Here is a 27,320-nt window from a genome sequence, read left to right as displayed (position 1 = left end):
TTTAGTGGAGATGAATCCTGAATAATTAAAATGTATTTGAATATTAGGCCAAGTGATAGATTGGTGGTTTTGAGACTAAAATAAAGTTTAAAAGCCTTCTGTACCAGTTTTGAAAGTGAGTTCTGGAGAGTGTATGGATCCACCTTTTATTTATGTTCTAAGACTTGCTTCAGCCAAAGCAAAACCAGCAGAATTGTGGTGAAAATTGAGGCTACATCAGTGTTAGAGAGAGAATGTTCATCTCATTTCTGTGGGGTGAATCCCACTGGAAGGATTAATGTGGGAATCAGAAAGTCTCAGTGCTCTGATACACTGGGTGGTGAATATATAGAAAGACAAAGTTAGGTTTTACTTTTTTGTGGATTGTTTCTGACAGCTGAAGTCTCCATGTGAAATGGGAGAAAAATGAAAATTCAGTAGAAATGAGGGTGTGGCAGAGTATTTACTTACAACTCAAGTAAAATGGAAAAATGGAATTTTGTGCAGTCTCAAGGACAGACTTCTCTAATGCAGCTTTGCACAAAGCCAGAGTAGTTTTGGTGAATTAGATGTTGTCTCAATAGGGTCAAGTCTACAAAGAAGTAATTGCTAGAACAAAAATTTTACAGATTTTGGGGATGTTATGTGTTTTTCTGTGGCTCAGACCGTGAGTTTTTTCATCTCTCTTCAAAGGAGTAGTATGTTCCTCTTTAAGTTCTCAGTTTCATGAAACATCCACATGGAGTTGAGATTTAATCCAGTCGTGCTTACTGCTTTTATTGATGGAGGTCTTTGTGTAGCATCTTTATTCAAAAATAAAAATGTCTATAGAAAAACAACTGGTAACTTGGATTTATATGCTTTCCAAAATCAGATTTACTTTTAACAGCACATTCTATGCTCAAGCATTTTCAATTCATTAACCAAGCTTAAAGAAAACCCCCAGTCTACTAAGAGCAGTAATACTGTGTTCAGAAATTTCTTCAATGATTTTTTTTTTCTGCTTCATTTCTCTTTTTGTCACATGTTTTAAATTTAGGATGCTTAAAGATTTCTCTGACACTGAGGGAGTAACTGCAGGCATTTAGGCTTGAGAGGATCAGTTCAGCAAAATAAATGCATTATTCCAGCTCACTGAAATGTTTAGGTTCATGGTTAAGCTAGACTTGCTCTGTTATCTGTAAATACAAATATTTTTTTAATTTTTTTTTCTCTTAGAAAACATATTTTGGCCAGGCAATTAAAGCTAAGCAAGATCTGCTATTGATGTTTGATTTCCACTGCTCAGAATCTATCAAATATTCAAGTTAAAGTCACAGGTACAATTAAATGTAGGCACAAAACAGCACCATGCAGGTGATTTTTTTACTGTGCTAGTTTTTAAAAAACAAATTTTTATTAGTTTTTCATATATCATTCCCAGGTCACTTCCTGAGATGCGTTTGCACATTGAATATAAATCCTGCTGTAATTCTGGATGCACACTGCAGTCACTGCAACTTAAACCCCAAAATAACTGCTATGAGTTAATTGGAATAAATCATAAAAGTTTGGCTGATGTAATGCATGGGATTAAAATAAAAGTATGTAGCATAAAAATGTAAGTGTATGTCATAAATGGATTTATCTGTGTAATGTGTTTTTTTCAGGGTCTCTTGACAACTGGAGTAGAATTCGAATCTCTCCCTGCTGCCCTTTCCCTCCCTGCAGAATCTGGGCTCTATCCCGTGACTCTCGTTGGAGTTCCCCAGACCACGGGGCAGATCACTGTCAATGGTAAGGGATGGCTCCACTCACTCTCTGTTGGCAGAACAAGCTGAGTTTTACACCCCTGTGGGTTGTGTGGCTTTGTTTGCCACGTGTGTGTTCACCACTCTAAATTCTCCTCAGTAAGTAAAAGAAAAAAGAAAGAAAACCAGGGAATCTGTTCCCTGTACCAGGCTTCATTAAAAACAGCCTGATGAATCACTTGGTTGCAGCAGCAGTAACGAGCACATTCTTGGAGTATCTCATGTGTGAGAGGATGAGGATAATGAACTCCAGCTCCCTTTTATTAATGCTTTCATTTGGAAAGCATCTGAGGAGGATTACTTGAACTTTTTTCTTGAGAATGCAGAAGATAATCTTTCAGGTTTTTTTTTTTTTTTCCTTAATTAATCGTGTTCTTGTAAGATTACAGAAATTTTTGCAGATTGCTTCTGTGGAAACAATTTAGCTAGGGTGTACGGCCTGTTGCAGGCAAGATATCATTTCATTAATAAGACTAAATAAAATCATGTTTGTAGTAAGGAAGAAAATTAAAGAGCTTTTACAAAAGGCTAGCAGACCTAGAAAAGGAGGCATATGTGGAGAGGATGGATTCAACATGTAGTAGGAGTGAATCATCTTTCCAAATCACATTTTTAAACATGTCTTCCTGGAATGCAAAATTAGGATACAGGATAAGAACCACTTTAGTAAAGCTAAGCACTAAAAGATGGCTTTGAACTTGAAGAAACTATGTTCTCACTGAGTTTTTCTTAAGTGCTTTTGTGTCTGCCCATAAAACAATTTTTCATGTGTTTTTTTTTTTCCCCAGAAACTATTTCAGTAAATACAGAATAACATCAAAGCATTCAGAACATTTGTACTGTAGTTGTCTCCTTTGAGTTCCACATACTAAAAATGTATTGCAAGTAGAGGAGTTGGTTTCTGTACTTGGCAGCTTTTTGTGTATCAATGTATCAAATTTTCCTTCAGATATAACTCATAAATATTGCTTGGTAAGGAATCTGCAGAGAGGTATTTTTCTATTAAATTGAACTTTCAGAAGTTATGGTCTTTCATGGCAGGTGTCTGTGTTTATGCATGCATATTTTTTCCATTAATAGTTTCCTTTAGGATTCTTCTATCCTTCTGGATCTAGTTGAGATTCTTTCCTATAAACATTTTTCTGAGGAAATAGGGGAACATATGTTGAAGGTGGACATGCTTTATGTGCACCAGTGAATTTGGTGACGAGCTATAAAATGATGTCCATGCTATGACTTGATCTTGTAAAGAATTCTGCAGAAGTTACTGTGATGCATTGCAGAAATTAGAGTGTCTTTACACTTTTATTTTACATGCCACAGATGCAGAGGTGAACATGTGTTGTTTGTACATTGTCAGGTATTTATAAATGTTATTTCAGGGGTTTGAAAGTCCTGTACATGTTACGTGTCCTGAGAAGACTTTCTTGTAGAGAAAGTGGTGGTTTGGGTAGCAGATGCACTGACAAGATCAGACCAGTAAACTTAGTACTTTTAGACCTGCCAGAAAACAGTAAAAATCACAACATAACTGGTGTTTTCTTCTAAAATTCAGGTTATCATACTTCAGTTTTTGGAGTCTTCAGTGATTGTCTTCTGGACAATCTGCCAGGAGTGAAGACCAATGGCTGCACTGTTGAAGTCATTCCAGCTTTGCCAAGGTTGCAGATCAGCACCTCCCTTCCAAGGTGAAAAATTAAATTAAATGATGATTTTATTTGGTCATATTTAAGTGTTAGTCACATGTTGATTAAATGCTCTTCCACGTGAGTGTATAATCACTGCTTCAGTAAAAAAGGGCACAATCTAAATCTGTGTTTTTGCTTTAGAATGCAAACCTGAGTTTTTTTGTTTTACTGCTTGAAACCATGGAATTTCATATAAATATGCAGAAATAATTTTGCAATATTGTTGTGCTCAAAACTTTGATTTTGGGCAAAGAGGGATGTATCAAGCCAAGAATTCACTGTTTTTATCTTAACAATCCAGTCGAGGCATCATTGTTAATTCAAATGAATTATCACAGAAGAAGGAACATGTAAGAGAGAGGAATATACAGAAGAAGAATCACTAATAAATACATGTATATGTACATTTATACACCAACTGAAAACATGATTTTCTTTGCTTTTTGGTATGCAATTCCATGATGGTTTATCTCAACATGAGGGGGGAAAAAGAAATTCCTTCTTCCCTTTCACTCCACATGCTCAAATTTCAGAGCCCTGAAATGCTAATAGTACATAACAGTACATTCTGAATGATCAAAAAATACTTGTTTGAAGTCCTCGTCACAATTCTGTTCTGAAAGACTGAAATCTGTTCCTGTTTGTGGAGGCTGCTTGTCTTGTGTCAAGGAAGGACAGGATCAAAGGGAAGGATGGCAGGAATACCTGAAAAAAGAAGTGGAATTATTGGTCATTAATCTCAGTAACTTCTGTCCTTGTATCCTTGATGCCTTCTGACCACTCTTCATTAGCACAAAATGGAACCTTTGCCCATCTGTCTTGTTCTGTAACCTCCTTCCCTCATTCGTGTTCCAAAGAGTTCATTTCTAGTGACTGTTTCACTTTTCACACTGGGAATTTTTCCCAGGATCCATTGCTGTGAGGTTTATGCCCTGCACTGTCCACTGAACCTGCTCATTGTAGTGACCTATTCTTGACTTTTTTTTCTCCTTTCCCCTTCCTTCCAGTTTTTACAGGTAGTTTAACAAACTTTCAGAGTTAGAATATGTATTCTATATTGCTTGAAATCTGCCTTGCCTTATGCATAAATAACTAATTTTTGTCCTCAATGGTTCTAAAAATGGGAATGGAAAATGGTATCTAATGTCTTCAGCAGTAGTTTCTGAGTCTTCCAAGAACAGTGAATACAGTAACTTGGAGCGGCTTTAACATTTCCATCGTAATGTGAATTTGATACCCCATAATGAGTTTATTTGTCACATTTTGTAGGTCTGCTCATACACTTCAGCCTTCTTCAGGGGATGAAATCTCCACTAACGTGTCTGTCCAGCTGTACAATGGAGAGACACAGCAGCTCATCATTAAATTAGAAAATATTGGAACAGAACCGTTGGAGAAACTGGAGGTGACAGCAAAAACAGTCAACACCAAGGGTGTGTATGCTGATTTCTATTTGGAAATAATCATGTTGACTTCTCTGATAAAGGGGAGATTATTTGTGTTATACTTCTTTTAGATCAGTTTAGAATTAATATCATAGTCCTCATTACAGAGCTAAAATAATTCAGTTTGATTTTATTGTAGGAATATAGAAATGAAAGAGAATGTAAGAAAATGTAGAAAGATGAAGGAGATTGTAGGATCATTTGTGTGTTAAAGGGTCACCTGCTTCTTGGAAATCCAGATTTAATTTCAGTGTTACTTGGGGAAAAAAATCCTGAGGCGATTACTTGTAAAGAGGAAGAATCTTGTGTGTAAATTATTTTCTCCTTATGTCTAAATATGCTGATTAGTTCATTAAATGGATTACTATTAGCAGTAATGTTGTCCTACTTGAGAGAGTGGAAGTAAGTAAGCCTGTTTCTATTTCACTCAGGGAGCAGTAAGGAAAAAAATGGAGAGAAGACTTTAAAAGACAAGGCAGTAAATAAAATAAGCTATTGTGAGTTAAAAGAGTAATTGAAGCTCTGGATGAAATACAGCACATCCCCTGTGTACACTTAATTCTCTTGAAATACTCTGCCCATGTTAGTATTAAAAAGCAGTCTGATAGGTGAATCCTGCTTTTGTTTTGTGATGTATGTTTTTTTGGTTTGTCCTCTGAGGGATTGTTATGAAAATGGTCTTAACAGAAGTACTGCAGGTGACAAGCAGCATAATCTTTACTGACAGTAGAAGTACCTTATTTTATTGCAGGTTTTATTCTGTCAGTGCCAGAGCATTAAAATGCAGTGTGATACCTTGTGATTTCTGTTCATTTGAGTATTCAAGCTCGTGATTTTTTTTATAACAGAGTATCCCCTTCTCCAACCTCAGAGAATAGGAGCTGCCAATCATCTCAAAATAGATTTTCGATCTGAGACTTGTTACCAGGAATAATTTTAGGAATTGAAACGTATGATGACTTACTGTTCTTTTTTCAGAAATTTCAAAATGCTCCTCCTGGGCCAGGGGCTGCATTTATGGAATGGAGAGGCCAAATACAGCACTCAGGTGGAGAAATTGATGTATTAACTGGCGGAGTAAATGGGCCTGTGAATCACATGTTAATCAGAAATTTTGTACGTAACATTACAGTTAATGGATTCACAATGTTGAAAAAGAGACTCATGCTAACTTTGAAACCACCATCTCTCCATGACAACTTTTGTTGAAAACAGTGGGGAAAAAGGAGAATAGTTGATAGACTCACCTCTAAGTTCAGTAAAACTTCAAATTGTACTTCATCCTGTATTTTCTTTCTCTGTTGAAGATGTTTACGATGGAGCTCCCTTGTGTATTTGACAGTGTCTTAAATGTTATTAGGCATGATAATTATCTCTCAGAAAAGGGAAAATTTTTGATGAGTAAGCTATAAGCATGCATACTCAAAAAATGCAACTTAAATCCCTATCTCAGAAAAACAGTAGAGTGAGTTTTGAGAGGCACTGAATGATATTTGTTCTGACAGTGTGAGAATGAGAACTGTGCCATCAAAATCATGCAATCAGAAACATCTGTGTGGTCAGGGACCTCTGGAATCATCTTAACCTTCTTTTGAAAGCAGGACTTAAGGTGATCCAGGGTCCTGGCAAGCAGAATGTTCAGTTTCTTGTGTTGTCTCACAGAAGTGAACGCACCCCTGTATTTGGAATGTGTGCTTGGGATGAACTATGTTATTGGAGGAAAAAAACCCCAGACTTAAGTGTGACTTTTTAAATTACTGTGCTGTGGAAACAATGTAAAGCACTGAAAAAAGCTGTCTGTGGCAGAAGAACTAATGGTCCACATTAAGCATGCAGTGTTATTTCAAATGTGATTGCATGGAGGTGTTGCAGAGTATCATAGAATCAGTCACTGAATGGTTTGGGTGGGAGGGGACCTTAAAGACCTTGGACTTCCAATTCTCCTGTCATTGGCAAGGACACCTTCCACTATTCCAGATTGCTCCCTCCAGCCTGGCTTTGAACACTTCCAGGTATGGGGCAGGTTCTTTGGGAAACCTGTGCCAGGGCCTTGCCACCCTCACAGTAAAGAATTTCTTCCCAATGCTTAAGCTAAACCTGTCCTCTGTCAGTTTGAAGCCATTCCCCTTTGTTCTGTCACTACATGCCCTGTCCAAAGTACCTCTCCAGCTCTCTTGGAGCTCCTTTAAGCACTGGACAGGGCTCTAGGATCTACTCAGAGCCTTCTCTTCCCCAGGATAAACAAACCTCAGCTCTCTGTATTCATAGCAGAGGTGCTGTGATTTAGTGGCCTCCTCTGGACTTTTTCCAACAGATCTTTCTTGTGTTGGGGATGGACCTTTGCCTTCTTCCATGGGCTCTCTTCCATTTTAGTTATGACCATAAATTGATACAAATGCATGAGGCTGGGCTGACAGTACTGTGAGATGGGATTCTGGTGGTCAACAGGGAGCTGAAGGTTTGTAATGTCAGCAGCTCAGTTTGGTCAGTGAATACATGCATGGAACTCATGGGGATATGACATTAAACCATCTCTAACAGCAACACAAACTCTTGGTGTTAAACATCAAGTTGAGAGCATGTGCAGGTGTCCATAGTATATTAAGAAGTTGTCTCAAGACATCTGTACTATTCTTCACTGAAATGTGCCTGTTCAAACTGCTCAAGGTGTCTCCTTCAAAGCTGGTGGTCACCTTCATTTGCCTGACCACAGCTTGCCAGTCAGCTTAAGAGCCCATGAGAAGCTGTTGGCCAATTCCAGCCAAATACAAAGAGCTCTCAGTCAACCTTTGTTACACCTGATTTTCTTTGGTTCTTTTTGTCTTGGCAGTTACTTGTGAATCTCTTGCAGCTGCTGCCTGCCTGACCCATTTCCCTACTTTCTGTTTCTGGAGCCACAGCTTTTAGCAGAAAGTTGAAGGCTGTAAATGGCAAGCATTCTCTTTTTTCACTGTTGTTGGCTTTATAGCCAGTCACTGTCCTTGAGGAAGCCAACTTCTCTGGCATTGTTTTGAGTGGTGTCATGTTAATGAGAACCTCTGGAGGTAAGACTTTCACTCTTGCCTTCCCTTACTTCTCTTACGTCACTTTCAGGTGCAGCTTGTTGGGTTTTCTGCTCTGGCCATCAGATAAATAAGAATTTGCAGCTCTGCAGTTCATGAAGGACATCACAGGGCTTTGAGTCCTTCAGCAGCCGTGTGTTATGGAACAGATCCTGAGGCAGATCAGCAAGAGGGACTTGTCATGCTGCCACAATAGACACATCTGTCATGGCTTTTAGTGTCTCTCTGCACCCCTGAGCCAGGCTGGGGCATCTGTAGGTTGCACATCACATGTCCATACTGTCAGGGTCAGCTCTGTGTCACCTTACACTGTCCCTCACCAGGTCAGACAGTTTAATCCTTTTTTTGGAAAGATGACCTGTGCAGAGCTGGATGCCTTCCCTTTGGCTCCAGTCAGCTCTTGTTAGAGGCTTTTTGTATCTCAGATAAGGGAGTGCAGTCCAAAGGCTTTGATAAACCAACTGCTTGATCCACTCAGGGGCAAATATAACCCAGGTGCTTTCAAACTTGAGACTTGGGAAGAGCCCACCAGGAAATCTTAGCATAAGTGGTGAGCCCAGCTGAATGACCCTGGGTAAAGAAAAATCTTCATTCATCTTTCCTAGAAGTGACAGACCTCAGGAATTTAAATGTAGAGAATCAGGTTCACCTGTCCACTGTATTCTTCCCATGGCCTTTGAATACATCTGCCAGCCCACAAATGAAGAATTTACTCTGAGGTTCAGGAAGAACTGTGAATATCCAGGATGAGATCTATTTACCTTTTTTGCTAAAGAAAACTTTGGAAATTCTTTCAAATTGGAATTGGATTATTGTGGTGGGTTGACCCTGGCTGGATGCCAGATACCCATCAAAGCTGCTCTGTCACTCCCTCCACAAATGGCCAGGGGGAAGAAAATGTAATTAAAGTCTCATGAGTTCAGGATCAGGAGAGATCACTCACTGATTGCTGTAACAGGCAAAACAGACTCACCTTGGGGATATTAATTGAATTTTATTGCTAACAAAATTGGACAGGATAATAAGAAGTAAAATATATATTAAAAACAGCTCCCCCCACCACTCCCTCTTTCCCAGATTTTCCATCCTCTCCCAAAGTGGCACAGGGAGGTGGGGATAGGGGTTGCAGTCAGTTCATCACACGTTGTTCCTGCTGCTGTTCAGGGAGAGGAGTCCTTCCCCTGGTTCCCTTGGGCTGCAGGGGAATCTCAGCTCTGACCCCTGGAGCATCTCCTGCCCCTCCTTCTCCACTGACTTTTGGTGTCTGCAGAGTTGTTCCTCTCACGTATTCTCACTCTCCTCTGAACACAATTACTTCTGTGCAATGGCTTCTTTCCTTCCTAAGTGTGTTATCGCATTTGAAAGAACATAACAAGTCCTGCAGGTTCATTTCTATCTACCAGGACTAGGAGAAGTTAAAATGTATGAATGCCAATGTCTGTGCATTTAGAACTGATAGTTATTTTGAGTTTATAAAATAAACTATAGCAAAAAGCCAGATTTACCAGAAGATTTAAGACTGAAAAGAATTAAGGTTCTCGTTTTCTCAAAAGAGTTTTCTATCAAGTTTCTCTATGCAGAATGTCAGTGTGGGCTTTTTCCTTGGCAGACCTTAAAATCTGTTAAAAGTTAGATTTGCCTAGGATGACCCAAAGTTAGTTTCTGGGTAAGCTTTTACATGATATTTGTTAGGATTTTAGTGATTTAGTACCCAGTAAAATGAAACAGGTTGCTATTTACAACTCTTGATAACAGTTCCTTGTAACTTAAGATATTTGCTAAACACAAGTTTTGGGCTTGAGAAAGAGCTGAATGCAGGCTTGCCCCAATTTAGCCTTCCACTGAACTGAAAGAACTGAAGCCAGAGTATAATTCACTGTAATACTGATGACTGAACAAGGTCAACATTGTTAAACTATAACCAAGTGTCAGATAAATACAAAGTAGCTGTTTCTCTACATCTACAAAAAGCTCTATCTTGAGCTTTTAGCTCAAGCATTTAGATCTTGTGTTGTAATTACTGGTGTTAATTAGACAGTATCTGAAAGGGCTGTTCTCACTTCAAAAGTCTTGTCACTTGTAATGTCTTCAAATAAATCTCTTAGTTAATAAAAACACATTTTGGAAAGAGTTTGGTGCTCCAGTGCTTGGGGTATCTCCTTCTTTGTTTACACTGAGGTAAAACACTCCTTTAGCATATTGGATTTTTACTTAACAGGAAAAGGGGATAGAGATTGCCGTGTTTATCAACTTTTTTTCTTTTAAGTAGCAGAAAATTATCAGAATGGTAGCGTGGTTCCAGCTAAATCATTAGATGAGGTGGAGCTGAGTTTAAGGGAACAATTTTTGGGAGGATTTTTTATATTTACCTTGTCTTTGTTTTTATAAAGAGATTTGTACTATTGATTTAATGGGGAAAGACACAAGACAACATCTGGTGGTCTGTGAGAAGAGTATCTTTCAGGCAAAACTTTTATTGTATAGGTAGAACTTAATGGAAAAATATTCTCTTCATTTTCTCCTTCGAAAGGGAAAGCAAAGGTTTCTGTGCAAATCAACATGATTTGAACATAATCTGGGATTCTGAATGCTGCTCTTGAAAGATCCTTTATTGCAGGTTGTAGTAGTTGAGGCAGTCTGCCCACCCAGTTCCCCCAAACGTGGATCTTAAATGGTGCTTTTGGAAAGGTTCTGAAATCACAGCAGATTTTAATTACCTTGCTCTTATCAAGTAGCTTGGGAGGATGTAGAGATGAACTGTGTGACTTTCAGTGTTATGCAAGGCTGTGCTCAAATGATGTTTAAATGAGCTTTTAGAAGAATTCTCCAATATACTTTGGAGATAAGATGCATTACTATAATAAATCAATAAACATATCTTTAGGACTCTCCCAGTCAAACCATCATGCTTATTTTATGTATCAATAGACTTTATTGTAGCATTTAGCATTGTCTGGTCTTGCATGTATGAATGAATTTATGGATGGGGTGGGTTGACCTGGCCAGTACTCAAGACCCAGTGTAAATGAATAGGAAATTCTGGGACTTTTCCCCCTTGTATAATTGTCTGGCATGTCAGGTTTATGAGGGAAGACTTAATAATTCCAGATCTCCTGTCTCAAATGGACCAATGACAAATAATTTATTATTTATTAAACACATTTTTTTTTGTCATGGACTAATCCTATCTGGCATCCTTAATTATTTGGTCTTGCAAAAAGCTGCTTCTCAGCTTTAATAAAGGACTTGATAAAAAGATGAAAGCCAATAGTCTTCTTAGCCTTCTCTATTGCTCAGTAAATAACTGAAGAATGATGGTACAGCTGTTTCAGAATTTCAACTGATTAAGTTTGTGTATTTGGATGAAAAGTGCTCTGTGTTCGTGTGACACCTCCTAAATTGAACTGTGTAGTATTCAAAACTACATGAACATTTAGAACTCCTGCAGGCTGTATTTAAAGTTTATATTTAACTGCCTATTGCACATTTTTTTTTTCTGGTAGAGATTTTCTTCACTTAAATTTATATTTTGAGCTTTGTGATCTGTGTAATTCCAGGTCAGTGTCAGTACCTAGTAACTTCTCTATCTTTCTAGTACTACATTAGTTTTAATACCTTAATTCTGAATATTTTAGTTTTTAAACAGGACATGACAAATTGGTTAGTACTCTCTATAGCAGCTCAAAACTGAAACTTCCTTAATGCAGGGCTTATGCTTATGAAATATTTACTCATTTTGATACAGAGAAGCTGTATGGAGATTTCTTGACTTGGAATCTAGAAGACACCCTCTGCCAGTTTCCTCTAAAACCTGGAAAGATTGCAACACTTATTGTAAACATTAAAGTGAAGCTGGACTTTTCTTGCCAAGAAAACCTTCTGCAGGATCTCAGTGACGGTGAGTTTTTCATTTCTCCTTGCTTAGGAGGGTTGTATGTGCTGCTGGAAACGCTTTTCTAATTGCAGTGCCATTTGTGTTAAACTGATTTGTGGTGTGGCTGCATGTTTGAATATTTGTGTCTTGTAAAGCACAGGCAACCCTTGGCTGAGCTCTGCAGATTGAAGGGTGAATTTTTGAGACAGCTGTGGGCATGAGAGTCTGGCCCAACCTCACCATCATGAGACCTTGCCTCTGTCTTTTAAAATATTTATGTAAAGTGTTTTTGAGGTATCTCCATGTATCTTTACCTTATGAAGGTAAAGAAAAATAATTCACAAACATCAGTGGGATTGAAAGAAAAATAGCATTGAGTTGATTATTTAGTTATCTAGGATTGCAAAATTCTGAATGATTTCTGAGTGCAATTTTGCCTAAAGTGACAGACTGAAATTGAAGGCATAATCCCCCTAATATTTGTACTGCAGAGAAAGTACTGTGTGTTCAAACTTATTTTGAATAAAAGGAAGCTGCAGTGTTTGCTTCTATTAGAATTATTTGGAATTACAAGTACCAGACACTTGTTATAATGACTTCCTTTTTATAATAAACACACAGTCTTTCTGGAGTAATTACTCTACTCTGTATTTTTTCATTTGTCTGATATGTTTACATTGATTAAATTACCTTGACAAAACAAGATATTCCTGTATTAAAAACTCTCTGTTATTTGGATTTTTTCCCAGGATCCTCTTGCAGGTATGCATTAACATTATAACTAAACTTTCAGTATAGAAAAATACAACAAAATTAATGCAGAGCTTATTCAGGTTGAATAGGAATGATTTCTGTGAGTTACTTTGCAAATGCATTTAGACAAAAATTATAGTAGTCGTTAGTAATGATTGAAAGATTTTGGTTTTGAAACCTCCCTAATGTAAAATATAAAGATACTTAAAAAATATTTTAGGACTTAACTGCACAAACCTTACAGTGTTGCTACACTAAAGTTCAATATAGAGCTTGTTGAAAATACTGAAGGGACAGTGAAGGAAGAGCACACCCTGACATTGTGAAAACACGGGTGCCAGGGAATTGAAACTTTGAGAAATGCCCTTTGATAGACAACCAGTGAAATTTCATAGTACATATGTATATGATATATATGCACAAATATATATAAGTTTTTCTTCATTTTCCCAGTGTCCAAAAATCTCTGAGGCTGCACTTGTCTAGGAGCTTTTCCGATGAAATAACATAACATAAACCCAAAGTGTTCTGTAGGAGGTGAAGATGCCTCTTGGTATGGACACTGAACAATAGTGGGATTTGGATCTTGGTTTCTGTTTACTTGTATCCAGCTCTTATGGGACCACAGATGAACAAAATCTGTCAACACCATTTTTACCCTACTATTACCTCCTGCTTCTCTGAAAAGTTGTGTATCTGAAGTAATTTGTCTTTTCCTCATTTAGTGATGATAAAGGAGTAGGATCCATTAATGCTTTGTTGGAACTTCGGTATCTGTGGGTGCTGTGTACTCTGTGTCCTTTGAAAGTATTATTAGGGATGCTAAGTATATTGACAATTTATTTGCTATTTTAGTTTTTATGTGTTGCTTTTAACTTTACAAATGCTGAACTTCCCAAAGAGGGGATAAGAGCCTGGTGGGAAGAACAGTAAAGAGCTAGAAAAATCAATGGCAACTATGACATGACTTATAATCATCACCTTTTTCTTTTGAAGACCAACCACATTTACAATGATGATCAAAATACTTTTGTCTCTTAAAAGTAGTGTCTTCAGTAGGGCAGTTTTTACTTTCATGTCTTTGCATTTGCTGCTGTAATTGTTCCATTTTGCACTGTTTGTGCAAAACAAAGGACACAGTGCAGAAGGGATAAATTACTGATGTTTCTGATGATACACATTTATCCAATAGGAAAGTAAACCAAGCCATCAATCTGAATTGCTGACGTGTGTTGATGGTGTGCTGTCTCACTGAGAGAAATGTTGGGTGTTTTTCCAGAGTAAAGGAAGCAAAACCACGAGTGGCTGTACAGGATCAGATCAGTGACCATCCCAGCCAATAATCCTGACTGTGACTGTGGCTAAGAGCAGATTCCAGTGGGACAATACAAGAAAGATTGTGCACATACTCACATACTTCTGTTTTCCTCTAGGCTTTTGCCCTCCAACTCTTATTAGCTTAGTTTTCAAGACTGAATATGTTTTCTCTGCTTCTAGGCACTTTTACTCATCCTTAGTGGGTTTCTCCTTCCTGAAATTCTTCCTTCCTTCTGTCAGCACTTCACAACATGCCAGGGCAAGAAGAGTCACAGCTACACTACTTTTTAGCAGCTTTGCACTTACTGGTGTCCTTGTGTTCCCAGGTTTTTTTATTGCATGAGAGCGCTAACAGGACATCTTCTGAGCATGGTTCCTGCAGTGATTTGATGCATTTTCTCAGTATATTGTCACAGCAAACAGAGGATTTTTAGCTGTCGAGGGCTTAGCTGTCCCTTAGTTGTTATGGGAGCTGTTCCACATGTCAGCCTTGTCCCTTTTGAGCTCTCAGTTCTGGCTGTTTGAGGGAGGCTGTACACACTATTTGAAATGTGATCTGTGTGTTCTTGTAATGATTTAATGGGGCTCTTTATTTTGTTTTATATTATTTTCCTTACAATCATGGGGTAACACACAATTTATCATTTGCTTTTTTGACTGTTGCTGAACACTGATCTGGGAGATTCATGAACGTGTTAACCACACCTCCATGATCCTGCTTCTCAACAGAAATAGTATGCTGAGAACTTCTTATTCCATGTATAGTTTTAGGACTGTTTTCCCCCATTCATTTATGCTGAATTTTAACATCTTATTGGGTGTTGGTCTTTTGTCTCAGGTAACAAATGACAGGAGGAAATGGGTTCGGGTTGCACCAGGGGATGTTCAGATTGGATTATAGGAAACATTCTTCACTGACATGGCTGGAAAACATTGGAACAGGCTCCCCAGGGTGGTGGTGGAATCAGCAGCCCTGAAAGCATTCCAAAAAATGTGTGGATGTGGCACTTGGGGACATGGTTTAATGGTGAACATGGTGGTGCTGCTGGGCTGAGAGTTGAACAATGATGATCTTGGAGGTTTTTTCCAATCTTAACAATTCTGTGTTTCCATGTCTTAAAGCCCATTGACCAAGATTTGGGAGATCCATGCAGGGAGAACGATGTTTGCTACAAATCCCAGTGACATTTTGGCTCTCTTGTCCCTCAGCTGGATGGTTCAGGGTTCCTCCTCTGGCTGGGAAGGTCAGCATGGGCATTTAATTTCATTCTGAGGTTGTTACACTGAGCGAGGCAGCGGGAAGTGCTTGATCTGCTTTGTACAATCAGTTGCAAGGAGCTGAAGCAGTGAGATCTCTGTCACCTGTTAGGGTGACTAAAAAGGTCAACAGGATATTCACATTATGAGCATAATGAATTTCCCTTTCCAGCTATTATACTGCAATTTCTGAAATTCAGCGTTTCCCTGACACTAAATGGGGTAAGAATAATAGCTCCTCTTTCTGGATTATATTTACATGGACTAGTTTGAGGCTTTTAAAAAAGCTCCTGTTACATGGGGACAGTGTTTTTCAAAGTTAATGAATTAATTTACAATGAGTACTTCATTATGTAGCATGTTAGTGTTCATTTATTCCCTGTATAGGGAACCTAAAGACAAGTGTCAGAATATTTAAATTCATAAACTCATCAAAGGAACTAATTAATTACATGTTGAGAGAGAAGCAAATCTCTGCCTTAAGTCTCTTCTTTTCCTTCTCTAGGGTGAAAAAGGTTGCAGAGAAATAATAGCATATTTCTAGAAGCACTAATCTTGAATATTTTTTAACATTGGTATGCAAGACCAGTGCATTTTTCATACTGCCTTTGTTGTTTTTCTGTTTTAATGGCCAGATTTTATCTACTTCAAAATGTCCCTGTACTTACATAGTGTACAGACAAAGCATTTTTTTTTGTTGGAATGATACCTGGTTTGGAATTTAAATGTTCTCTTGACAATTCTTCCAAGAAACTAAGTGAGTCTGGAGGACTCTATTAGGATAATGGTATCACTGATGATGATGATGAGGTCCTCAGAGATGTTTCAGTGTTATCATTTCTAAGAAGGTTTTTTTTTTTTTTCATCCCTGCAGTTTGAAGATGTCAGTTTGGTTGTATTGTTAAAATCAGTAAATGTGTTATTTTTCTTTTGTTCTTTTTTTTTTAATACAGATGCTTCTGTGTCCTCCATAAGTTCATCACTGTGTAATGTTAAAAAATAATCTTAATTTTTTGAGAGCTACAGAATTCTTCTTGAATTCCAGCTTTAGTACTTACGGAAGATAAGGTGCCCTTTTCTCTTCCCAGTGCACTTTAAACCAGATAAATCATTTTGTCTCCTGATTTGACTAATGTAGGGTGGGATTTTTTTGACAGTATGTAAGTGCCATAGTACTTCAGCCTATAGAAGTTGTACCAGCCACTACACAAATATGCAGAGAGCTGTTGTTTCAGACCCCAAATCTTTACAATGTAAATAGCTAAGGCAGACATGAGGCAAATAACAATAAATTGATTATTGGCACATACAGGCCAATAAACCTGTTATGCTGTTCCTTTGCTGAGGCACTTTATTTTAGTATCTAATGTAATCTGCATACATAATCTCTAGTGTTTGTTATGAACTTCTTTACACTTCATTTGTTCTCCTTCATTGCATTCACCCTTATTGTAAATTTATCTTCCAGTTTTAGTTCAGTTCAACAAGCTCAGGACATAACTGTTTACTTACAGTGCATTTTTTATTGTTCATTATTGTTTTCAAAGGTAATGGGGTTTTAAAAAACAGCTCATGTCTGGTACATGTTGGCTGTGCCCTGCTCTTGGGAGCCAGAGAGCTGCTGCATTCCCAGGAACTTGGCCTGGAGTCCCTCCTGTCATGGTCCTGAGCACATTTCTGAGAGAGGGAGGAGGAGCTGCATCTCAGTGTTCATCTGAAGTGTGAAGGATGGATTATATTGCCTCAAATTCTGTGTATTCTGGTGTTATTCTGCCCTTTGTTGCTGCACACAGCAAATTTCTAGAATTCTGCATGCTTCATGAGAATACAGTTCTCTTTCTAAGGGAAAGAAAAAAAAACCATTCAAGTACAGCAAGCAGAGTCTGTCTCCTGCCTCGTTTTTTTCTATTTTTTCCACATGTTTAAAGTACTTTAAAGCTGTTACAGTGTTTGTATGAGATGTTGCCTACCAAGAGGTTTTTGTTTTGAAATTTCAATCAGGCAAGAATTGACAAAATAAACAAGTGGGTTGAGGTGGCATTTAGTTTTCATATGTTATGATCAAGCTGTGTGCTTCCCAAAAACTCTATGATGCTATGACATAGCATCATAGAATAGTTTGGATTGGAAGGGACCTTAAAGATCATCTCATTCCACCCCCTACCATGGGCAGGGACATCTTCCACTATCCCAGGTTCCTCCAAGTCCCGTCCAGCCTGGCTTTGAGCACCTTCCAGGGATGGGGCATCCACAGTTTCTCTGGGCAGCCTGTGCCAGGGCCTCACCACCCTCTAGATAAAGGATTTCTCCTTGTCAGTTTAATGCCATCCCTCCCCTTATCCTGTCACTCCATGGCTTTTTTCCCTCTCCAGCTCTCTGGAACTCCGTTTAGGAACTGGAAGGGGCTCTAGGTTTTCTCTGGAGTTTTCTCCAGGCTGCACAGCTCCAGCTCTCCCAGCCTGTTTCCAGGCCAGAGGCATCCCAGCCCTTTGATCATCTTTAATGCCTCCTTTGGAATTGGTCCAGCAGTTCCTCGTCCTTTTGGTGATGGGAGCCCCAGAGCTGGACAAAACACTCCATGGAGGATCTCCCTAGAGCAGAGGGGCAGAATCCCCCCAGAAACATCCCTGGGCTGCAGGAGGGGATTGTGCTCTGGGCCAGCAGCCTCTCCTGCCCTCCCTGGAATGGGCTGCCCAGGGTGGTGGTGGAGTCACCATCCCTGGAGGTGTTTCAGGAAAGACTGGACATGGCACTCAGTGCTCTGGTCTGATTGACGTGGTGATGTCTGGTCATAGGATGGACTTGATGATCTCTGAGGCCTTTTCCAATGTAAATGATTCTGGGATTCCTCCTCCTCCTGCTGCTCCTCTCGGGGTCTCTGTGCTGCTGTTCAGGAAGTTGCAGGAAGCAGATCTGCACTGCTGTTGGATTGTATGAAATTCTCCTGGAAAGAAGCATCACTTCAGCCTAAAACCTTCCACTGTTTCCATCTCGTGTGACATCGAACTGCCTGGATGCTGCCTCAGAATCCAAACCTTTGTGGTTTCCTGCTGTCAGTGGAACAGTTTTTAAGTGTTTCCTTACTGTGGAGTTGGAGACTTTTTTTGTTAAAAAGTGGATCTGTTTTTGTCCTCTGGATCAGGCCAGTGCTCCTTGCACAGCGTGACATGGGACAGGAGCTGTCCCATGCCACCTCTACCTTCTGTGCTCAGTTAACACATTGTAAATCTACAGGTTTAACTCCCTGAATGTACTTTCCCTCATTCAAGTAAGAAATTTTGTGGGATTCTTCTGTGCAGTGTGCTTGGAAAGTGGCTAATAAAGTTAAATTGACAATTTACTTAACATTTGACAGGAGAGAGGAAATGCTGGTAAGAGATTTTGCTCTGTTGTGACAGCAGTGACTGGGATGTTGGAAAGGCAAGCTGTGTTTTTGCAGTTACCATGGAAAAAATGTTGGTCATATGCTGTTACCATGGAAATATTCAGTGTGGATTGTTGAAATTAGGAAAATTTCTGGACAGAGTAGAAAGACAATTACTCTTTTTATAGTACAAGGCTGCTTAGGATGTTTGACAGTAGGGATTGACAAAACAAAACTGTGGAGGACTTAGCGTCTTCATCTCTCTAAACTTCATAAGAGAAAATAAAATGTATGAAATCTCAAAAAATATAAGTATCAATAATGTAAAACTTCTGGAGAACTGCTTCATTGGTGATTACTGTTTCCTTCTGCCATCATTAAGTTCTGCAACCTACCAGGGTTTTTAACAGGATTTACCCCATTCTGACTATTTAATGTATTGCAGAGGAGCTGGGCAAGGTCTTTTCCCCCATTGCTGCCTGATCAAAGAACAAAAAAACCCAAAATAATTTAAAAAAAAAAAAAGGTGGCAGAAAATAATTTTTTGTCCTCTGACAGAGAACTTGCTTTGAGCAGTCCAGGCTGTGAAGGGCTGAGTCATTTGCAGCATAACACAATACCTGGCACTGGCTCTGTGAGAGTGCCACAGACTTGAGACAGAAAGTTCAACCATTACCAAGTTGCCTTGGACTTCCCTTCCATCCTGATGTTTCCTTTGCTAGAAGACCTCCTTTTTCAGATATAGATTAGAGTCAAAAATTTCTTCTTTTCAAAGATAATGTTTAAACTATTGTCTTTTCTTCCCCCAAACACTGTAGAGAATAAAAGTAAAATGGGATTTTAAAGCATAAAATAGTTAAAAAGGCATTAATTGTATCTTTGTGATGTTGTTTTAGTTATTATCTATTCTTCTCTCAAAGAGGTAAACCTCATGCCATATAAAAAGTGGAAAATCTGACTAATGCCATGCAGGTTTTCATACTTCGTTCTTTTCATGTTTTAATTTGCAATTTTATGCACCAGTCAGTGTCAGTTTTTGTTCTAAATATAGAACTAGTGAAAATCATTCATCAGTTGGAGAAGAATATTTTTCCTCAGTTAAAACTTTCCTCAGTTAAAACTTCTAATTTTCATTTTGAAAGAGCAGCTTTCAAAGCCTGTGATCAAATGTAGGTCTGTGTTTCTGTCTGTATTTTGTCTCATTCATGGTCCTGCTGCATTGCACGGGCAGGGTGCCCTCACCTCCTGTCCTGCTCTCCCAGGAAACAGGAACTGATAGAACAGGATATTTATTCAGTGCTAAGGTGCATTTTAGAATTACTTAGTGAAGGAAATTGCAAGTAAGGGAATATAGGAATACTCCCTTTGTTTTCTCATTTGGGTACCTCTGAAGTTTAATGAAGCAAAATCCCTTTCATGTTCCATCTTATTCTTATGGTTTCTTCTTTTGTGGAATGTATCCTCAACATGTCCAGATTTCATAGGAGCAATTCAGGAAATATGTTTGGATTTTGTGTAACAAGTTGGTGTTTCCTGTGTGTTCAGCTGTATCTGCTGCTGTACATGATATTTTGCTTGTGTTTGTAGATAGCAGTTGCTCTGCACAGCATCAAGGAACAAAGTCTTTCTCTTCTTTGGATGTAAATCTAAATAATAACAAATAGTCCAGTCTAGTTTTCCTGTCTGTTAAAGCTTCATGATTTTAATTCTCTTGTTCTTCTAACTCTTTTGACTCAGCAGTAATTTTCACACATTTCAAGTTTGTGCTTAAAGTGGAGCCCTGGTTGGGTTGAGAACCCCAGATATGCTGCAGTGCATTCATTTACCTTCAAGTTACACCTTGCTGGCAGTAACAGACACTGTTAAGTTGTTGTGTTGTCTTCTGCTGTTATCCCATGTGTGCCAGTTCCCAGACTGGGAGTAAGCACCAAACTGGGGACATTCCTTTCAGGCTATTTCTTAAGCCTTTTTGTTGTCTCTTCCATGGAAACCTTAAGTTTTCATTCTGCCTCCTTTATAAATGAGAACTATTTTGGCTATTTTTGCATCAGTAGATGTACAGAACATGACATCTCTATTTTCTGTCATCTTCCACAATATATACTTGTAAAAGAAATCCTCAAAGCAGAAATTAATTTAAAGATCCTAAGGAGCTGATAGGGTCACACTGTCATGGAAAACCACAAACTTTGATTTTTATTTTAATACTGTAAATGTAAAAACTGATTTTATATTATTAACTCTGATATTTCTGTTGTGATATTTCAAACGCAGTTGCCATCCTTCCTGTGATATTCACTCAGTTTTTGATGTGTTCAAGTTCGGTTATTTTTGGTGTCCTGGGAGAAACAGCTAAATAGTCTTTGACTTTTGTTTTGTCTTTTTGTGTAAAAGGTTAATATCACTTTTTGTGTATTTTCTCTCCCTTTGATAATACAGGTATAAATTAATTGGAACAAAACATAGCTTTAGACAAGCAGAAGTAATTCTATTTATTCTGTTCTCCAGATGGGATCAGTGTCAGTGGACTCCCACTCTCCAGTCCTTTCCGGCAGGTTGTCAAACCAAGAGTGGAGACCAAACCTCTTAATCCCCAAGAAAGCAGTAAAGTTGGTGATTTCAGTCATGTCAAGGTAAGGGAACGACAACAAAATAAGTAAAACCTGTGGTTTTTTGTTGTACTGTGCTATGGTTTGTTGTGTGATTAAAAAACAAAGGTTTCCTTGTCTCATAAATATTTCCCTTTGGTTTTCTTTAGCACAGTTTGATGTTCTGTGTTTGGATTGTTGTATTAGAGCCAACAAACAAAAAAGGTGAAGAAAGATCAGGCTATGAGTGGAAATTGCAGAGCTGGCTGTCCCTGTGGTGTACTGGGGGAGCTGTCAGCTCACCTCATGGTGCTTTCTCCTACTATTTACTCTATAGGAAGGTGCTTCTCTGTGAATTCTTGGCTTTCTTGCAGTGAGTTTTTTTAGTGGTGTTCATACAAGTAATAAAACAGAATAGTTGAGAGAGTCAAAGGAGAAGTAAATAAAAGTAGCAGGGTAGAAGAACAATTGTGTAGGTGGAAGAACAGTAGTGTAGGTGGAAGAACAGTAGTGTAGGTGGAAGAACAGTTGTGTAGGTGGAAGCTGCACTGTGCTTACCAAGAGTCTGCCCTGGCCTAAGCTGTTCTTTACTTTTCTGTGGCAGATCTTACCTGTTGAAGGTGTAATGTTGTTTTGAGCATGAAGTAAGTTTAGCTTCATAATGGCCAGATTTGAAGAAGATATGATTTAAGATGATAATAGGCAAGATTGTAAATAATGGACTGCAGCACTTCATTGGTCTCTTCCCAACTTCTGGTGAATGTTGTGTTGTGTGCAGTATTTGATACATTCCCTGCACAGGTCTGTGTTCTGCATCAGCTCATCCCATCAGGAATTAGAGCGAGTGTTGCACGTGGCAATATTTGGTTTCACGTGTGTTTACCTCAGCAGCAAACACAGGTTCTGCTTTTCTCATTGACTTGCTTTGCCTGTGAATTTGCTTCCTTCACAGTGAGAATTCCATCTGAGCAATAAACAGGTGAAACTGTTAATTTGTATAAGTGTGTTTCTTTTGGACCATTAGCACTGCTAATTCATCATCAATTGATTCTGCAGAGAACATGACTAGAGCACAGAAAAGGTGTTAGCAAAATTACTAAAGCCTTTGTGTTTTATGACATAGCAAGGTGTTTCCAAATTGTTTATAAATATAAATCAGCATGATTGAGGAAATAATTTACTATTTAAGTGAATAAAATGTCCAGCATTAATTTTTAAGTTCAAGGCTTTGTTTAGAATGTCCGACCTATACACACTTCTCAGTGACAGCGGCAAGGGGAGTGTTCAAGATAGGACTAAAATATCTAGAAATGCAGAACTTTGCACCAAGTGCATGAAGAAAAAGGCATTTTGGTGCACTTTTTGCTTGTCAGTCAGTTGTCCTGGCAACCAAGAAGTTACAGGTTCCCAATGAGCTATGTGATAGTATTCGAAGGATGTTGGAGGCCTGCAGAAACTCAGTTTTTAACATGTGTAGTAGTGGGAAGGCACATGCTGGATCCTGTTGCCAGGTTTATGGAATGAATTTTGATTTAATTGGTATTTTTTGATGGAACAACCATTCAGATGATCAAAACTATTTTGACTAGAGAATGTACATTCCAACAGCATCAAAGAGTTCTTTGCTGAGTAAATGTCTCTATGTCCCGAGCCTGATGAGCTCACTGTGGTACAGCACCTGTAGCTAGCCTGGAGTTTGTGCCAATTAAACTACTATGAGCCAATAATTGGACCTGCTTGGATTAAAAATGTCTATGGAACTCAAAACTATTCAGAACTGTGTTAGAAATGTTTTTTTGATTCGCTGGACTGGCCACATATTTAAGTCTTAATGTACGTGGACAGACACAGTGGGTAGTGGGTAAATGACCGGAAAAAATTACCTGTTATAACTGAGGAGATGTATTTGCCTCTTTAGGCAGTCATTCTGTGATAATGTGTATTTCTGCTTGTGACTTCTATTTTAACACTGTTCTTTAGTAGGAAGCAGCACAGGAACCACCAGTAGGTTAAAATGAAAGCTAGATAAATTCCAAACCATAGAATCAGGGAGTTACTGTAAACAATCCAGTCAATTAGGCATTTAAAGATATAATTAATGCTGTGGTCCGATTCTCTTGGCTGAGGTTTGAGGAATTTTGCTGTAGTTGTGGATTTGAGTCTCACTGTTTAAGACTGGGTGTCTTTGAGTACATAAATAATATTCATGGTCAAATGCTTTTGCTCAGACATTGCTGTCTGAAATGAAACAAGCGCGGATCCACTCATGAGAGATGATCCAAGGTTCCCTTTGATACTGAGTCTCAAAATATTTGATATTTATGAACCTTTTTGAGTTCCCTAGAACCTCCTTAAAAGATCCTTGAGTTTCTCCCTGTGGCAGCAGAACAAATCTGGGTTTGTGGGCAGTTGGGGATGAGCACTGGGTTACATTTGGTTTATTGCTGTGCCAATTAGAGTGGTTTGACAAGGACTAATGTAAGAAGCAAGTGGGAGTTTTCAAGTTAAGAAGCAACATGGATCTTTAACAATTTGTATGGTGAAAACACTCTGCTGTCACTTATTCATGATTTAACAATAGGTGTCTGGTGTGAATATTCAGGGGGAGTGGTTATTTTTCAATCCTGCATGCTGTGCATAAGCTCATCCTCAAATAAAAGTGAATTTCTGCAAATGAAAGTGAATGTAAATCAATGCTTCTCGTGTTGCTGATTCTGAAATGTCCTTGTTCAGATATTTATAAGCCTCATACTTAAACCTTCCCTCCCTACTTGTTTGCCTTACAATATTTGTGCTTCAGTCTTGGATATTGCACTTGAGCTTCTCTGCAATCTCTGTTTCCAATTTTGCTGCAGGCTGTCTCCTAATAAACCAGTCACTGGCTTCTGGAAATGACTGTTACAATGAGCTCATAAATTCAGTGTAAAAATTGCTTTATGACCTCATCATAAAGCTTGCTTATACCCTCAAGCTGAATAGAATCTCATGCTGTAATATTATGTTCAGATACTCTTTTGTGCTGCTCAGTGCTGGGTGGTTGGGATGAGCCTTGTCTAAACTCCTTGCTTCTTCCAGGGTGCATCTGCATGAAAGGATGATTTACCCTGCTTAGGCAACTCAACTTTTCACCATTGCAATGGTGATACTGGTGTGTGGATGTCAGTTTTGAGGCTGAACCTGTTATTTTTTGAGTAACATTGCAGTGTGTTTAGACATTCAACTATTTGATGTCTAAATGGAAAAGCTGCAGTGAAAAATTTAGCCAGATGTCTTAATCTCTCAGCAAACACTGTCAGTTTTAACCTAGGGAATTCTGCACTGCTTTTCATGCTTGGAAGCTGAGATTATGTGGTGTAGTCTAGTTCTTGTCAGATAGAAGAAACACACTGGCACTTCATTCCATTTTCCATATGGACTTGAGCTTTAGAGATCTGTCCAACCCAAATGAAATGGAGAACTCTTTTAGCTGGATGATGGAAACTTTAGAATCATATTGTGAGTTTTTTAAAATCTTGTTTTAAGCTCTTAAACACACGCAGTGCTTACTGGCCAGTTGTTTGGCAGACAGGGCTGGTTTATAATTTATAAGGGATTTGGCTGACTTCTTTATTTGTTTTGAGACTTGTTTGTTCAGGAGAATTTCTCTCTGCATCCTGAATGTGAGCTGTAATTCTGGCGATTCAGCTGCAGGAGCTGGAGAGGTTTAAGTACTCTCATAAAACTTCTCTGTTTCTGCACTCTCAGTAAATGGTAGGAAGTGTTAAAATACACTATGTAGATCTAATTTAATTTAACACACTGTCTTTAATGTATCTTTTCTGATTTACTCAGCAGTGTATTAAGATGAGATACAGGCTTTAATTGGATTTTTTTCTATTCAGTTCTCAGGCTTTACTCTGCTAATAGGGACAAACTTTATATTGTTGATACTTTAAGCTCTAACTCCTTTTATTCATAAGCCTTATATCTATTCTAAGTTTAAGCCTTTAAACAGAACAAGTGGGGATTTTTTAAAAATTTTTAAAATAATTTTGGGTACTGCTGAAGTTAGAGCAGATGTTAAGTCTGTAGAACACAACTGAAATTTAAATTCCTTTAATTGAAGAAATGTGAATATAGGAATGAGATCTTAGGTACAAATATATCTTCCATTTTAAATGTTGTACTTCCACACTGTCCTATTTTGTAATTCAGTATTATGCTTGTAAATTCTGTGGCCCTGAGTTCTCCCTGAGTATTAAACATGTCAAGTCTTATGTTTCTATCTCTTGTTTCCCTAATAACTTTCAAGATGGTAGAAGATAAAAAAAAAGTAAACAAAGCTATTTCACTTCCAAATCTGATTTTTATCAAAATAATATATAGATATTATTTTTATAATTGACAGTTTGTGATATGAGTGCCAGAAGGCCACTCACATTTCCTGAAGCCTGCTCAGATTGGAGCTGTGAGCCACATCAACCTTTGCCAGGTCAGCAAAGTGCTTTTTCTTGCCTTCCTGGGCAAGGATTGCAGTTTTCTTTGAGATAAAGTGGATTATAAAAATAGAGCCGTTCTGCAAAAACAAGGGAGAGATGGGTTTTTGGCAGTTGGTCCCTGTCTGGCAAGATTTGATTATGATCTGGATCTGGATGAAAACTGGCAATTTTTGAGCAGTCTGGGTCTAAATGCTTTTAACTTTCCTTCCCTGCCCAGTTCAGCTTTGCTTACCTTCCCTTGACGTCTGTAAATAGTTGAGTATTGCACACAATTCCTGCTCATCACTCCTCTTCCTCTCTTCTCCTGTGAATTGTTCTCTCAAGAAGGGAACAGTCTGTTGTGCCCTAGGGAAGGCTGTAATTCAGAACATTAAGAAAATATTTTATTAAAGCTATTCCCTAGAGCCAGGTGTGGAAAAAACCCTTCTAGCCCTTGGATTTGGATAAATTAAATGAATTCAGCTTGTCTGGAATTTTACTTTCAATATTATCATAGTAGCATCAGCAATTTCAATGCAATATGTTTTAGAAGTTGCTATTTTTCCCATCTTATTTGACATGAAGGAAGGATTAAAAATTTTTTAAAGTACTAATAGAAAAAAAAATGGATTCACTGTCTGCCTGTCAAAAGCTCTGTTTCTGTGGACTTTCTTCATTCCCACTCAGAAAACAAGTGATGATGCCCTGCTTGTACCCAAACAAACCTCTCATCAGGAGTAGCTGCAGGTACCATCTCCTGTATAAACCACACTTCATCTCTCTCTTGTCTAAAGATGAACAGAGAAAAATGAAAGTTGACACCAACACAATAAACAGAGCTTATGTGAACAGCTGGAGGTGGTCACATCCATAATGACATTGTGATAAGAAAGGAAAAAGTCTTAATACTGAAGCTGGCTTTTGTAGAAGGGTGTTGGCTGTGTAGAAGGTGAGGGGAGAAAAGGAGAGGAAGTTGACAGGGTTAGAATAATGGAGAAATAATAAAGATGGGATTGTGTGAGGACCTGCTGAGCTGGAGACTTGAAGTGGAGGGAGAGAGGGTTGGAAGAAACACCTGGAACAGGGTGGTGAAAGTCCAGTCAGCTCTGTAAGAAATTTTCAGAATAATTAGAAACTGAGATGTTTGTGTGAATGCTCTGCTTGCATTGGACTATAAATTTCCTCAGAATGTCCTTCCAGAGGTCAGAGAGCCCCTGCAGCCTGGAGCTCTCAGAATGTAACCTGCTGTGTGTGCCATGGTCAGGTGTCACAAATCCAGAATCCCTTCAGGGTTTTACACATTGATTTTGCACTTGCAAGTTCTTGTGTGTTTAGTTTTTCTCTTTTAATGAGAACAGATGAGGGAGGTCAGACAAAGTTTGGATCAAAGACCACTCTTTATTTCAGGTGCCTTTTTATTTGTTTCTTACCTGTGTACTTTCACAAAGCTTGTGTTGTAGATCCAGACATTTGCTGCTGAAGTTGGTTTCAGCCTTGTGCTGCATTTTTACTTAAATATTGCTCATCCTGCATATGATAATGTTTTATTTCCAAATGTTTGATGGAACTTTTTTGAAATTCCATAAATTTTACTGATTTAATAGTTTTCTGTGGTATTTTACCCACAAAGCTCAGTGCATTGACAAGTAATGAAGAATAGCTTTACTGCAGGCTGTGCCATAGTTTTTTCTCTCCATTTGAGAATAAATAAATCTGCAAGTTCAGTTTCTTAATATTTCAAATAAC

The 27,320-nt window shown here is 38.4% G+C and overlaps 1 protein-coding gene across 4 annotated transcripts in view; it reads left to right on the top strand.

Annotated features, from left to right (window-relative positions):
• Positions 1-27,320, top strand: part of TRAPPC9 (trafficking protein particle complex subunit 9) — a 451,266-nt gene that overhangs the window by 57,864 nt on the left and 366,082 nt on the right. For all 4 annotated transcript variants that reach the window (XM_058832179.1, XM_058832180.1, XM_058832181.1 and 1 more), the window contains 5 exons: positions 1,629-1,755; positions 3,325-3,457; positions 4,727-4,890; positions 11,710-11,862; positions 21,038-21,162. In XM_058832179.1, coding sequence (XP_058688162.1) covers positions 1,629-1,755; positions 3,325-3,457; positions 4,727-4,890; positions 11,710-11,862; positions 21,038-21,162 — 702 coding nt within the window. The remainder of the gene's footprint in view (positions 1-1,628; positions 1,756-3,324; positions 3,458-4,726; positions 4,891-11,709; positions 11,863-21,037; positions 21,163-27,320) is intronic.

The sequence above is a fragment of the Poecile atricapillus genome, chromosome 2 (assembly GCF_030490865.1).
Source record: "Poecile atricapillus isolate bPoeAtr1 chromosome 2, bPoeAtr1.hap1, whole genome shotgun sequence".
In the NCBI taxonomy this organism is placed as follows: domain Eukaryota; kingdom Metazoa; phylum Chordata; class Aves; order Passeriformes; family Paridae; genus Poecile; species Poecile atricapillus.
Note: the sequence above shows the minus strand (reverse complement) of the source record. Positions and strands in the feature narration are given on the sequence as shown.